This window comes from Lactuca virosa, chromosome 7 (genome assembly GCF_052849685.1).
Source record: "Lactuca virosa cultivar CGN04683 chromosome 7, Lactuca_virosa_CGN04683_v6, whole genome shotgun sequence".
Classification (NCBI taxonomy): domain Eukaryota; kingdom Viridiplantae; phylum Streptophyta; class Magnoliopsida; order Asterales; family Asteraceae; genus Lactuca; species Lactuca virosa.
In genome coordinates, this window is record NC_136432.1 from 60,920,468 (window position 1) to 60,936,770 (window position 16,303).

General features: G+C 35.8%; 1 protein-coding gene across 1 annotated transcript; it reads right to left on the reverse strand.

The window, feature by feature from the left end:
- Positions 1–85: 85 nt before the first annotated feature.
- On the reverse strand, positions 86–4,734 carry LOC145124232 (phytochrome E-like). The gene is made up of 5 exons (XM_079059499.1): positions 4,394–4,734; positions 2,097–4,308; positions 1,137–1,932; positions 524–817; positions 86–384 (listed from the first exon to the last, which is right to left on the reverse strand). The coding sequence occupies exons 2-5, from the start codon at positions 4,132–4,134 to the stop codon at positions 183–185; spliced, it is 3,330 nt and encodes a 1,109-aa protein (XP_078915625.1). The 5' UTR covers positions 4,135–4,308; positions 4,394–4,734; the 3' UTR covers positions 86–182.
- Between the last annotated feature and the right edge of the window lie 11,569 nt (positions 4,735–16,303).

The following is a 16,303-nucleotide window of genomic DNA, read 5'->3' on the forward strand; positions in this document are numbered from 1 at the left end:
AAAAGCCTACTTTCTTTTTTGAATTGGATTTGATTTCATCACCGCATCAAGATTTGGTAATCTAAATTATAAACATTATAAAAACTGGAATAAAAATCAACAACCTCCACATTTGAACATGATGATTATTTACATTTGGACATAATGCAGTTGATGTCAACAAGATTCTTGATTTCGCATCTTTATTTTCTAGTTTTAAGTTGGATCTCAATAAGGAAGCAACATTTATTTTCATCTCTAACATAATGAACATGGCCTTTCATGATGCCAAGAAGTTTCCTAGAAATATTCAAAGCAAGTCCTTCTTGTGTACCCCATTCTTTTCGGTCTTCATACATGTCTCCGATGATATTTGCAGGTAACCCCGGGCCCGGATGAGCCATTCTACAAGAACAAGATGGTCAATAAGTGCTAAGTGCAAGAAATAACAATGTACTTTCATTGTGTATTATAACATCCTACTTGATTCAGATTATTCAAGACATAAAGAAAAAAGGAAAAAAAGCAAAGACATAAACGACACCTGAACTGAAGATGAATGAACTCATGTCCATCCTGTATCATCCGTAGTCCAGGTGACACTTTGATCTCCACCCACCCGTTCTGTGAAGGTGCATGATGCACAATGCTGAGCAAGAAATCTGATAACACCATCTGCAACCTAATTTGATCACCAATAAGAGCAAGCGTTTTGACTTGATCAGGTATTTCATGAACTAGTGGTATATTCTTTTCCTTCAACACCATCATGACTTGGCTCACAATGGCATCTAAAAGATTCTCCATCACAAATTGGTCCATGTTCAGCTCCATGCTCCTGCAAAATGAAAATCACACACCATGCAACATGTTGCAACATGCAACAAACAACAGACAACAGACAACGAGAAAGGGTTGTCAGAATAAATGATGCTTAAAATATATTGGAGAAATGATGACACACTTGGGGAAGTGGAAGAAAAAAAAAGGAGATAGAATTTGTAAAAACTTAGGACTTAATGGGGACAACCACATCTCCTTACCTTTCTGTATTAAGTCATTCTTTGAGCATGAAGTCAAAAAGAAACACCCATATATCGCATACCAGATCAAGTAAAAAAGAAACAGCACCTTAAAGCTAGAATTAAGACTCTTACCCCTCTTCAATACTTTTTATATCCAAGTCCTCAATGATTGATGCAATTTGTCTCTCACAAGCAACACTCGTCTCTAGATACTGCCTCTGATCATCCGAAAGACCCGAGTTTTCAAGAAGTTTATGAGTGAAACACAGCCCATTTAATGGGTTCTTTATTTCTTGCTTAATATACGCCAAATTATCACGTTTCAACACAAATTCTCCATCATCTTCACCACCTCCTTTAAGTCCTGCACTAGTCTGCAAAAAGAAAAAACACCCAAAAACTTTTCCACCTTCTCCAACTCTTTTATTTGCTGTCAAGTAAACTTCCACAAGATTCCCATCTTTCCCAAAAAACCCAAATGGCATATCCGAAGTATCATGACCATTGATTGTTCTATGCAACAATATCATAAACTTCACAAGTGTATCTTCATCTTTGAGTCGACATAAACCCCCAAAAACCTCTCCAGGAAGCACTTTTCCAAGAACTTCATGTCTCCGGTGACCAGTAAGTTCTTCCATGGCTGCATTCCATTCAGAACAACAAGCATCCTCATTGGAAGCAAATAAAGGAGGAATTAAAGGATTTAAAGTTTGGATAATCGCTTTATAATCTCCTTCCATACGTACAAATTTATCCATGACAATTTTCTCGGTTGTTGCATCTTGACCCACGAAGCATACTCCTATCACATTGTTCATGTAGTCCCGGCTTGTGCATGTATTAGCCATGATGTATATAATGGAGTTGTTTTTCGGGTCCATATCAGCCTTACGTAGTTTCAACTCCACATTTTTTGCTTCTTCACCTGTATAAACAAAGCATGTGAGAGTGAGACTAAAAATACCCCTGCATCACCTTTTACATGAAAAGTTACATTAAAACTAACAACCAAGTTGCATTTCTCATTAGTCATTACCCTAAGAATTCTTCATGTGAAATTAAATACTTAAATTTCGATAAAACATGTACCTTGCAAAGCTCTAAGTAGAAGATCTTTAACAACTTCACACGAAGTTTCATGTATAAATTCATCAACCAAAGACTTCCCCATAGCCTCACTAGCCATCACACCGGTCAACTCTGCAATTTTTGCATTCCACCCGTTGATCAAACCACACCCATCAACCCCAAAGATCGGGACAGACGCCGTTTCAATCAATCTCACCATTTCACATGCAACCAAACTGATCCCTTGACTTATATTCTCACTTTCTTGACCATATTTCACCACCTTACCCCCACCACCATCACCAACAGCATCATGAACCGATGATCTCATTATCAGCTGCAAAGAATGAATCACATTAATCTCAGAAACTTCCCATGGTAAACTTCGACTTTTTTCCACTTCAAGAAACGCCTTAAAAGAAGATCTTGGATGCATTCTATTAGCATCATCTTCATCCTCAGGGTGATGCTTAGCCCCTGCCCATTTCGTTTCTTTTTCTTTATGTGATCTAAACCAAAACAAGAAATCTTTACAAGTGATTCGTGCAGCAACCATACCACAAACCGCATCACCAAGCAAAACCGCACCAGGGTAACCCGCATTCAACAAACTCTCAGTACTAAACCCCGTTGAGTCCTTATGCTCACTACACAACCATTCAGCTATATCCATAACTTGTGATTCATTTGGAGTTACACCAAGTAACCAAACTTTCCCATTGTAATATAAACTCGCCCCATCACATTTCACTAAATCCATTATGCTAGGAGACTGAGTTATAATTGAAAAAGGGGAATCTCTAAGTACCATGTCACATAAGGTTGTTTGCCTACCGAGTACCCTTTTTTCGGCTTTTTGTTCGGCTAATTGAAGCTCCATGTAAAGTTGTAAACCAACTGAATGCATTAGAAACTCACATGCATATCGAAGTGGGAACGGGATATAACGGGGAGAAGTGTGGTGGCATGCCACCAACCCCCATAGCTTCATGGATTCATTGTTATTTACAATAATTGCCATCACTAAAGACCCGATGGAACCCATGTTAGCCATGTAAACCACATGGCACCCATGCGGAGCTCGAAGGGTGGAATTAACTAAACATAAAGGTTGCTTTAACTCATCACTTTGAATCACTCGAACAGATTCCGCATCACAATCAACTATTATCCTTACACGATTCTGTTTGAACAAGAATCGAGCTGCTTGTGGGATGTCTGTTGCAGGATAGTGAAGTCCCAAATACGGTTCTAAATCGGGTCTTCGGATTTCTGAAACAACTTCACCATGTTCGTCATCGTGAAACTTGTAAACCATAACCCTGTCGTAACCTGTAAGCTTTTGAACTTCTTCAACAACAGTGTCACATAAAGCCCCGATGTCTCCTCCAGGGAGAGATTGCAGCCTAGAAGTTGCTCTAACGACAAGTTTTTGTGACTGAACCGCACCAGCAAGAAGTAGTGTGGGGTCGCCGGAATTAGCAGGCTCTAAATCAATTATGACACCCACATCGATCCTATGGAGAATCGCGTAAAATGGTTTATGGGTACTTTTAGAGTGAACCCAAATCGGGTTTAACAAAGTGATTTCTCTAGAAGCTACGGCTCTTTCTAATGATTCCCGGGAATTTGAGGTGAAAAGGGTTCTTGCATCGATTCCAAGGAGACTGTTCTTGTTCATATTCAAACTCAACATACTAAAACAGTTTTCACTAAAACTTATAATTCTAAAAGTGGGTTCTTCAATTGCGATCATACAACCAAAAGGTTGAACAAAGCCACCCCTTTGAATTGTATCAAAATAAGCTGTCATTTGTTGTCCGTCCACAGCTTTTGGTGCATTTGTAAGCAAATTCGAACAGTTAACAGACTTACCAGCTCCGACAGAATGCTCAAATCCTGACAATAACCTCGCATCAGTACCATATTGAGCCAAGGTCGGGTTTTTATCTGTTGGGTTCATGTTGCTTCCGCCTGATGATGATGAAGGTGCCTCAGTAGTGTTATTGTTGTTAATGGCTCGCTCCTCAGACTCTCCTAATTTCATTTTCAAGAACATCCATGGAAGCTTTCTTACAGTTTGAAGTGGGTTCTATGCAAAAGATTAGAAGAAGGTACAGAATAAGCACACTTGTTGTAAATGATTGAGTTTGTTCTTCAACTTCCCACATATCAATTTCATTTCCCACCATCTTCATCTTCTTAATACTGAATTCTTGATTTGGCTTGGCTTCTTCATTAGCATAAATCGGGATTAACTTCAACAAATGCAATGCAGTTTCTTACTGAAAAGATTAAAAAGAGAGAAACATTGTAACCTTTTCTAAAGATGGCATGGACCAAGGAAAAGGTAACAGGAAGATTCCAAGAAAACCAAGAGAATCACAAATCCATCTGTCACTATCTTTATCTCTATCCTTAATACTCGAAACTCCAAATTCCAAAATCTCCCTTCCAAAATGCCCTTGCTGAGCAGATAAAACTGGTTCAAGTGGCATCGGGTAACGATGTAAAAGACGAACTCAAAACCGAAAACTGGTGGCGTAGAAACTAGGATGCACATTGTAATTCATTTGGAATGTGGTGGGGAAAGTTGCAGGTTTAATTGTCGCCACACATGGTGCCAATGTTTCATTTCACTCTGTTAGTCTCGATAATAACCAGCACCGCACCGCAACTGACTGCACGACAAAATTGGATTAAAATAAAGGAATTTTACTAAAATCATTTCTGTTAAGCACATTTGATTTGACCATATTTTAGATAGGATAGTTGCTCATATTTTATTATTGTTATTATTATTTTTTAATATAGCCAAGGTGCTTTGAGAGGGCATATGTTTAGCCCATTTTTCTATAAAAAAAGTTAATAAATATATATTAAAGGGGTTTTTGTGTGGCCGTAAGGAATTACCCTTTCAATTGTATGAGACCATCTCCGACCCATTTCCATTTTCCCCCATAAATGGAGTAAACAATGGAGTAAAAAATGAAGTAAATAGTATTTCATCTCCAACCCTACTTTATTTTCTCCTCAATTTTTTACCCCAAAAAGTATATTCTTAAAATATTCCATTTTTATAACTTATATATATATTGTCAAATACACCCTCTACTAATTAAACTATATATTTATGATTAATTAATATAAATTAGTATATAACATGATATTATAAATATTAAATATTGCATTTAAATTATAATTAGTAGATAAAATAAACTAGAAATGTATAAAATAAAAATAAGAGGGACTAAAATTGGCAACCAAACTTCACCTCCATTTTTGAAGATATGAATAGTATTCCCCCATATATGGGGAAATACTATTCATATCTCCAAAAATAGAGGTGAAAATGGGGTAGGGTTGGAGAAGAATGGGGGAAGAAATGGAGTTTGAGGGTGGGTTGGAGATGCCCTGAGAAAGGCTACTATATATATAGATGGTACAATTCTTTTAGTATTAGTTTTTTAACATCCTTTGATAGTTTTTTTAGATTCGTTACTGTTTAAACCAGGGATGTATATTAAACCGTACAAACCACATAAAACGTTTGCATCACACCACACCGCACAACAAAATGCAGTTTAGATATTCAACGGTGCGGTTTGTAGTTTGTAACTTTTTAAAACCACACTATATGGTGCAGTTTGCGGTTTTTAATTGCGGAACCACGGTGCAAACTGCACCGCACCGCACAACACATACACAAACTTTCTAGTATATATATATATATATATATATATATATATATATATATATATATATATATATATGGAAAACATAAAAACCCTAAAAATCATAAAAATGCATAAAAAAAATACTTAGAGATCACAAAACTTTTTTTTGACATTCTATTGCAAAAATTCGTAGCTTTTTTTTATAAATTCGCTGAAAAAAATCGAACTTTTTTGGTTTTTTTTCAAAAAAAAATTTCAGCAAAATTATATAAAAAGTTGTGATTTTTAAGAATATAAAGTAAAAAAAAAGATTTGTGATATCTAAGTATTTTTTATGCATTTTTATGATTTTTAGGGTTTTTGTTTTTCACAGAACCTAAAACTATATATATATATATATATATATATATATATATATTAGAAAACAAAATATAAATATTGATGTTAAAATAATAAAATGTAAAATAAAGTTTTATATATAATAATAATTAGTCAATTATTCTGTAACCGATCAAAGCGACGTTACAGTGGCGGACGCAAGATCTTTCGGTAATAGTGACACCGATAAAATAGTAGTTGTACTTATATGTATAGTTGTTGCACCTTAATAGAAAAAAAATTAAATTGCAGGGCTAAAGCTGAGTAGTGGCTCGAGACCCCAGTAACCACATAGCTCCGCCAATATATATATATATATATATATATATATATATATATATATATATATATATATATATATATATATATATATATATATATATATATCAAAATGAATATACCCTAGAAAGTATATAAGCTTAGGTGCTCAAACCCACTATACTACGTCGTTTTTCTATCATATATACATTGTAATAGTCTAAAGTTCTTAAAATTCAACTCTAACTTGATTTACTTACAAATTTTTTATAAATTTCACAATTATCTTCCTTTTAAGTCAAATCTTTTTATCAAGCACCTACCAGAGTATATATATGATAGTTTGAAATGAAATTTATGTTAGAGAAAGATAATTGTGAAATTTCTAAATTTTTTGTAGGTAAATCAAGTTAGGAGTTGAATTATAAGAACTTTGGATGATTACAATGCATATATGGTACAAAAATGACTTAGTATGTTGAGTTTGAGTACCTAAGCTTATATACATTTTAGGGTATATTCACTTTTCCATATATATATATATATATACATATATATATATATATATATATATATATATATATATATATATATATATATATATATATATATATAGTTATGTTCCAATGAGAACATTTTTCCCGTGAAAACATTTGAGAACAATTTTAACCCACTACTTTAAATCTTACTATAAACAAATAAAAACTACCTATCCCAACAACACCCCACCAGTATACGTTAGTACGTCTTTTTAATTTCGCCGGACCACCATTAAGAGCACCGGACAGCCGCCGAAACTGCCATATATCCGCCGTCGGCCATTTAACTGTCGGACCACTACTGAAAGCGTCGTTTCTCCGCTCTCTAGGAATCTGCTTCACATCCTCGTCTCATCTGAACCACCTATCATACATAGTTTCTTCAAATCTGGATTTGAAGTTGTAGGCACCAGATCTGGTTCGCGGTCTCCACGATACAGATCAAGAATCTGGAGAAATGTCCACCGGAATGAAATGTTGTCGCGGCGGAGGTAAAATTGGGGAGATCTGACTGTGTGATTTCGATTTTGGGAGCTGAAAAGAAAGTGGTGGTATGATAAACAATCTGATCTTCCGAAGGTACTATCACTACTCTCTCTCTCTCATTAGCACATTCTAGTTTGATTTGTACTCTGATCAGGAAAACAATGGATCTGATCGAATTATGAGTCAGATTCATGATATTGTGAAATCTGACATCGTTCCATTTATAATCATGAATCGTTTCTTCTTTATGTTAATTGTTCGTGTCAATGATAAATGAAAATAGTAAGATCTAGGGGCTGGATTGAAGTCTATTAGAGAGTTAATGATCACTATAAGATTTCATGCACACAAGGTGTTTGTCATATTGTCTGAAAGAACCTAATAAATGTAAAAGTGACATTTTATGTGAAAATCCTTAACTTTGAACTCTCATTAAGTCAAACATTATGGTCCTTAGGTTAAACTGAATTTCACATCTCAATATCCTAATGAGTAACCAACAATCATGTTAAAAGTGATAAACTTAAGGCTTAACCATTAAGTACTTAATAGAACACCAAAAGTGATTTAAAAGCTATTATGATCAATTTTCCCAAATCTGTCCTCCAACTTCTAAAATTCGTGCAAGTCATTAGGAACACCTAAAAATCATGAGACTTATTTTTATGGAAATATTATTGTGTCTAGTTTCTTCAAACTTTGAATCACATTTCGAAATTCCATATCCTTGAGGGGTAAAATTGGCAATATTCTCAGTTTGGTCCATGCTGTCACAGATTTCATGCATTGTCTTCAAAAAATCATAATAAATTCATCAGAACTCCAAATGCCAAAATCCCAAAGCCTATAGTTAGATATGGATGTATAGTTTCCTACATATAAAGGGTTTGATGTAATTCTTAGTAGATCGGTACATTTTATTACAATGGTGTTGAGTGGTCCAAAATGTGACAGCTTAAAGTTACTAATTTGTAAATTTAATATAAAATCAACCAAAAATCATTAGAACGAGATCTTTATATTTCTGAAAAGATAAAAGAGGGAACTTTACCAATATTATTTTATCGAAATTTAAGAATGGGTTTAAAGGTAAGAAAACAGATCCCAAAAGAGCACTACAATCAAAGAGAAAATAAGAAAATATATACATAAGTTTTATAAGAGTAATACAACAAAGCACAAGCTAAATAGTGTTATGATTGTTGTGTAGGTTCTCAGAAAGGAAAGGATCCATCTTGCTCATGCTAGCTTATTTTCAAGTTCAAGGAGGCGAGTTACTCTAACTCTCCTATTATGTAGGCATTACTTGTTTTATGATATTGTTTACGTTTACCCTAATCCGGTAGAGTGAACAAGGAAAGGCAAAATGTAGTTTGTTTTTTAGTGTGAAATGCAGACAAGATTCATTTCCGCGTTCTCAATTCGTTAATTGTTCTCGTGTATGAAATCACATGCGATTATATGATCTAATCACATATGACTTATATGCACAAGATTCAATTTTGTGTTTTCCATTCAATAGTTGTTCTTTGTCCATATTAATCATATGTGATTAAATATATAAAATGACATATGATTAAATACATGATAACAACTATTGAATTGAGAACGCGAATTTGAATCTTATTCACATAAATCATATGTGATTAGATACGTATAATCACATGTGATTTAATACACGAGAACAACTATTGAATCGAGAATACAAAAATGAATATTGTCCACATAAATCATATGCGATTAGATACATATAATAACATGTGATTATGTGTATCTAATCACATATGATTTATGTGGCTAAGATTCATTTTCGCATTCTTGATTCAATAATTGTCTTTTTTTTTCACTTTAATCATATGTGATTAATTACATTTAATCAGATGTGATTATATGTTTCTAATCACATATGATTTTATTTGGAAAAAATGAATCTTGTCTATATAAATCATATGTGATTAGATACATACAATCACATGTGATTATATACATGATAAAAAATATTGAACCAAGAACACCAAAACAAATCATTATCCAAAATAATCATATGCGATTAAATACATCTAATTACATGTGATTATATGAATCTAATCACATATGATTTATGTGGACACAATTCATTTTCGGTTTGTCGATTCAATAGTTGTTCTCATGTATTTTATCACATGTGATTATATGTTTAATCGCATATGATTAAGTACATGAGCACAACTATTGAACCGAGAAGGCAAAAATGAATCTTGTCCACCTCAAATTATATGTGATTATATACATATAATCAAATGTGATTAAATACACAAAAGCAATTATTCAATCGAAACTGCAAAAATAAATATTGTCTACATAAATCATATTTGATTAAATACATATAATCACATGTGATTATATGATGTATATGGACAAAAAATAATGATGTCTATATAGATAATATGTGATTAGATACATATAATCACATAAGATTATATATACGAGAACAACTATTGAATCGAGAACACAAAGATAAATATTGTCCATATATATCATATGTGATTAAATGCATATAATCACATGTGATTACATATATCTAATCACATAGAATTTATGTGGAAAATATTTATTTTCGCGTTCTCGATCCAGTTGTTGTTCTTGTGTATTTAATTAAATGAGATTATATGTATCTAATCATATATGATTTATATGGAGAATATTCATGTTCATATTCTCGTTCAATAGTTGTCTTGTACATTTAGTCACATATAATTTTTGTACACAAGATTCATTTTCGCATTTTCGATTCAACAGTTTTTGTTTTTCCACATTAATCATATGTGATTAAATATATACAATCACATATGATTAAATACATGAGAAAAAATATTGAATAAAAAATGTGAAAACGAATACTCTCAATATAAATCATATGTGATTTGATACATATAATCACATGTGATTAAGTACATGAGTATTGAATTGAGAAAGAAATAATGAAATTTGTCCAAATAAATAATATGTGATAGGGTACATATAATCACATGTGATTATATGTATTTAGTCACATATGATTTATGTGGACAATATTCATTTTCACGTTCTCAATTCAATAATGGTTTTTTGTCCATTTTATTCGTATTTGATTAAATACTTTTAATCACTTGTGATTAAATACACGAGAACAACTACTGAATCAAGAACGTGAAAACGAATCTTGTCCATATAAATCATATGTGATTAAATACATATAATCACATGTGACTAAATACACATGTGCTTATATGTATCTAATCACGTATGATTTATGTAGACATGATTTATTTTTGTATTCTTAATTCAATAGTTGTTCTTTTACCACATTAATCATATGTGATTAAATTGATATAATCAAATACGATTATATATCAAGTGATATATGATTTATGTGGACAATATTCATTTTTGTGTTCTCGACTCAATAGTTGTTCTCGTATATTTGATAATATGTTAATATATGTATCTAATCACATATGATTTATATAGACAATATCGATTCAATTTTGTCCATATAAATCACATATGATTAGATACTTATAATCACATGTGATTAAATACGTGAGAAAATTATTGAATCTAAAACTCGAAAGTGAATTTTGTCCATATAAATCCTATGTAATTAGATACATTTAATCATATGTGATTATATACATGAGAACAATTATAGAATTAAGAACGCGAAAATATATTTTTTTTCTACATAAATCATATGTGATTAAATACATATAATCACATATGATTAAATACATGAGACTAAATATTGAGTCGAAAACATGAAAATGAATATTGTCCATATAAATCATATGTGATTAAATATATATAATCACATGTGATTAAATACACGAGACCAACTATTGAATGGAAAACGAGAAATGAATATTGTCCACATAAATCATTTATGACTAAATACATATAATCACATGTGATTATACGTATCTAATCACAAAAGATTTATGTGGACAAAATTCATTCTCGCTTTCTCGATTCAATAGTTTTTTTTGTGTATAATCACATGTGATTATATGTATTTAATCACATATGATTTATATAAACAAAAACGAATCTTGTCCACATTAATCATGTATGATTAAATACATGAGAAAATTATTGAATCGATGCAAAAATAAATATTGTCCACATAAATCACATGTGATTAAAAACATAAAAAATTTTGTTGAAGAGAAAAATGTGAAAATGAATCTTGTCAATATAAATCATATGTGATTAGATACATCATACATATAATCACATGTGATTAAATGTAAGAGAACAACTAACGAATCAACAGCGCGAAAATGCATGTTGTTCACATAAATCATATGTGATTAAAACATATAATCAGATGTGATTATATATGTCTAATCACATGTGATTTATGTGGATAATATACATTTTTTTTATTCTCGTGTATTTAATCATATGTGATAAAAGGTATCTAATAACATATGATTTATTTAGACAAAAACGAATTGTATCCATGTAAATCATATGCATAGATATAATCACATGTGGTGGTGGTGGGTGGGGGTGTTGGTGTTGGTTTCGGGTGGTTTTGATGGGTGGGGGTGTTGGTGTTGGTTTCAGGTGGTGTTGATGGGTGACGGTGGTCTTGGTGAGTGGTGGGTGGGGGTGGTTGTGGCGGGTGGTGTAAGTGGGTGGTTGTGGTGGTGGTGAGTGATGGGTGGTGGTGGGTGGTGGGTAGTGATGGGTGGTAAATAGTGGTGGTAGGTGGTGTTGGTTGGGTGATCATGATGGGTAGTGGAGGCGGATGGTGGTGACGGGTGGTGGGTAGTGATGGGTGTTGGGTGGTGGTGGGTAGTGATGGGTGGTGGAGGTGGGTGGTGGTGGCGGGTGGTGGTGGTTGGGTGGTGATGGTGGTGGCGGGTGGTGGTTGGTGGTGGCGGGTGGTGTTTGTAGTGGGTTGGTGGTAGTGACGGGTGGTGGTAACGGGTGGTGTAAGTGGGTGGTTGGGGGTGGTGGTGGTGGGTGGGGTGGTTGTGGCGGGTGGTGGTAACAGGTGGTGTAAGTGGATGGTTGGGGGTGGTGGTGGTGGTGATGGGTGGTGGAGGCGGGTGGTGATGGTAGGTGGTGGTGACAGGTGGTAGTGATTGGTGGATAGTGGTGGTTGGTGGTGACGAGTGGTGGTTTTTGTAGGTGAGGGCGGGGCTTGTGGCGGCGGGTGGTGATGATGGGTGGTGGAGGTGACGTGGTTGTGGGTGGTGGTGGTGATAGTGATGAGTGGTGGTTTTGGTGGGTGGGTGTGGGTGGTGGTGGTGATGGGTGGTAGAGGTGGGTGCTGGTGGCAGGTGGTTGTGGTTGGGTGGTGATGATGATGGGTGGTTATGGTGGTGGTGGATGATGGGTGGTGGTTGTGGTGGGCGGGTGGTGGGTGGTGATGGGTGGTGGGTAGTGATAGGTGGTGGTGGTGGGTAGTGATGGGTGGTGATGGTAGGTGGTGGTGGAGAGTGGTTGTGATGGGTGGTAAGTAGTGGTGGTAGGTGGTGTTGGTTGGGTGATGATGATGGGTGGTGGAGGTGGGTGGTGGTGCTTGGGTGGTAATGGTGGTGGTGGTAGGTGGTGTTGGTTGGGTGATGATGATAATGGTGGAGGTGGGTGGTGGTGCTTGGGTGGTAATGGTGGTGGTGGTGGTGGTGGTCATGGGTGGTGGTTATGGTGGGTAGGTGGGTGGTGGGTGGTGGCGGGTGGTGGTGGGTAGTGATGGGTGGTGGGTGGTGATGGGTGGTGGTGGGTGGTGGTGATGGGTGGTGGAGGTGGGTGGTGGTGGTTGGGTGGTGATGGTGGGTGGTGATGGTAGTGGCGGGTGTGGTTGGTGGTGGTGGTGGTGGGTGGGTGGGTGGTGGGTGGTGGATGGTGGTTGTGGTGGGTGGTGGGTGGTGGTGGTGGCAGATTGTGGGGGTGGTGGTGGTGGCGGGTGGTGATTGGTGGTGGTGGGTGGTGGGTAGTGAGGGGTGGTGGGTGGTGGTTAGTGATGGGTGGTGGTGGCGATGGGTGGTAGGTAGTGGCGGTGGGTGGTGAGTGAAGTTAGTTAGTGGGTTTTTTAATTGTTTGTAACTATTTTTTGATTTATATGAATATTATTTTATAATTTTAATTAAAAAAATTGTGTGGTCCAAATTTGTTTTCAAATGTTCTCGCGATAAAAAATATTCTCGATTGAACGCTCCCTATATATATATATATATATATATATATATATATATATATATATATATATTGTTTAGATTATAAAATGAAAAATATAAAAAAGACGTAAAGTGTGGGATTATATATTACATTGATTATATTTAAAAGATAAAAATGAAAATCGTAAATATTATGCAAAATAAAGTTTTAAATAATATATAAAATAAAATTTTATATAATGTTGTTTACATTTAATATTTAATAGGTAGAAATGCCATCTCAATTTGGGTTTAAGAAATCAAAGTGGTTTTCAATTTATAAAATGTGGTTTTGACCTTCAAAATCGGGTGTGAATAAGAACACCCTCTGATACCCTGAATTTCAAAATATCATTCCACCATGTAGATCCAGCCGTAGGCGTCCTCCCCTTCAAAGACCGGTGCCTTAAGTTTACGAAAATCTCTTAACTCTAAGTCTCTACACATGTCTTCTTTTGGTTGTTTCTTCGATCCTCAGTTGCCCCAACGGTCTTAAAAGCCCCAAAATCGAAGACCAGGAGTCTTTCTTCGTCCTTGTTCGACTTGTGGCCTTCAACCATCGTGGCTAAGCTACTAATGACTTGCAAAATTTCCCCAAATTTTAATGAACTTTCCTTTTTAAAAAGCTCTGCTTCTTCACGGATTTTCGTCAATTTTGACTCCAGATTGGCAATCTTGGTGGTATTGTTTTCTTTGGACATCCTGACACTAGAACCGACTTGCTCCAATAACAAATAATACGTTTCAGGTCCCAGAACCAACAGTTAGGGTTTGGCGGTTGCCTATAATTCGAGGAATATGGAAAACTCCAAAAGTCTGTGAATTCTCTTATTATTCATGTAAAAAACATAAATCAAAACCCTATTTATAAAGTCCAGTTAAAACCATACTTACCAAAAATAAAACAAACATATAAATACGTCTTTAAACTTAATTTAAATAAATAAAAACTTAGGCCTTATCTCTGTAACATCCCGATGATGAGGTATTTTCAGTTTTAACCCTATGTATGAAGGAATATTGCATATTGACCATTGAGCTTGAAAAAGTTTGCAAGAATGGCCCATAATGGCATTTTGGTGATTTTGGCCAAAGGCCTAGTACGCTAGGTGTACGTTGTGTACGCTGGGCGTACTACCGCGGACCTTAGTACGCTAAGCATACACCGCGTACGTAGGGCATACATGAAGAAACCTCAAACCCTAATTTTTAGGGTTTGGTCCATATATAAGTATCATCATCACCTCATTTCTCATTCCCTCATCAGTCTCCATCTGAGAAAATGTCCCTCTAGCAAACCCTAAGTAAGAAGAGTGCATTTTGAGCTTATTTGTGTGCTTTGATGGTGTTCTTGAAGATGAAGAAGTTGGTACAAGGACTTGGGAGCCTGGATATGGGATTCTCCACTTGTTAGCAACCTCGGGGAGGTAAAAAGCTCCTTACTTGATCGTCTTATCCTGTAGATCTAACAATTTCTTCATTTAGGGCATTTTTGGTCCCAAATATGATGATTCTTGAGCATGACATGCTCTTAATCAAATGAGTCGTCCTTTCAGACCTAATGAGGGGTCTGGAGTCATAAAAATGTGGTCTTGATGCTTAGGTTTTCCCCATGCATGCTCTAGAAGATCTTAAGGTGTTAAGAAGTTGGGATTTTGTGTATTAAGCACTTATTGGGCATGCAAAGTCATAAAGTTGGAAACTTTATGACTCTTAGTGGTATTTTAGCCTTGGATCTGCATTTGGACGTATTAAGTCGAAGTAATAAGCTCTTAATAGGTTAAGAAGGAAAACTGCTGCGTACGCTGGGGGTACCAAATGGTACGTTGCGCGTACGCAGATTTGGCCCCGACGTCACGGACTGCTAGTACGCCCCTTGTACATCCGGAGTACGCCCCGCGTACGAGCCCTGAGTTGACTCGGCTGAGTTGACTAAGTTGACTTGTTGATTTTGACCAGTTTTGACCAAGGGTATCTTATGGGGTTTAAATTGATGGTTTTGCATGTCGGGAAGTCAGATAAGGTATTGGATTCCTGGATTTGAGCTGAGTAGTGATAACAATCCTTTATTGGTTAAGGTTAGTGGGAGCAGGCATTCGTTCGTTGTAAGCATCCAAGTCCTGCTAAGAATGGGTTTGATTATTGGAAGGCCATCGTATGTTGGGGTCGACTTTCATCAGGGATCTGGAAGAGTTGGTTGGATCGTCTGATTGCCGGGAGAGTAGTTAGGAGTGATTTCGAGGACAAAATCTAATTTAAGTGGGGGAGAGGTGTCACACCTTGTTTCGAATCGTTTCATAATTCGGGGCTGTGACCTGGAGACCAGTTATCATAAGGCTTCGGGCTTTGAGGGAAAGAGAGATTTAGACCCTTTTGGATGTGGGTAATGTAGATTCGGTGATCCGAGATTTCAGTTGGTGCTTTGGATCCCAAGGGTATAACCGTAAAGAGATAGTTCGAGCCTTTTATGATTTTTAGATCTAATTTCGGTAAGTTTTAAGGAAAGGAGAGTTAATAGGGTTGTAGAGCTTCTCAACACCTTTCTATGGATATAAAGATCGTCGAAATCGGAGTTGAAACGAAGAAGTTATGACCGTTTGAAGTTAGGGCGGTTTTGGGTTGAGCCGCGTACGTTGGGCGTACTAGGGCCTCCCTAGTATGCTGGGCGTACGCGATCAGTGCCCAAACCCTATTTTCATGGTTTG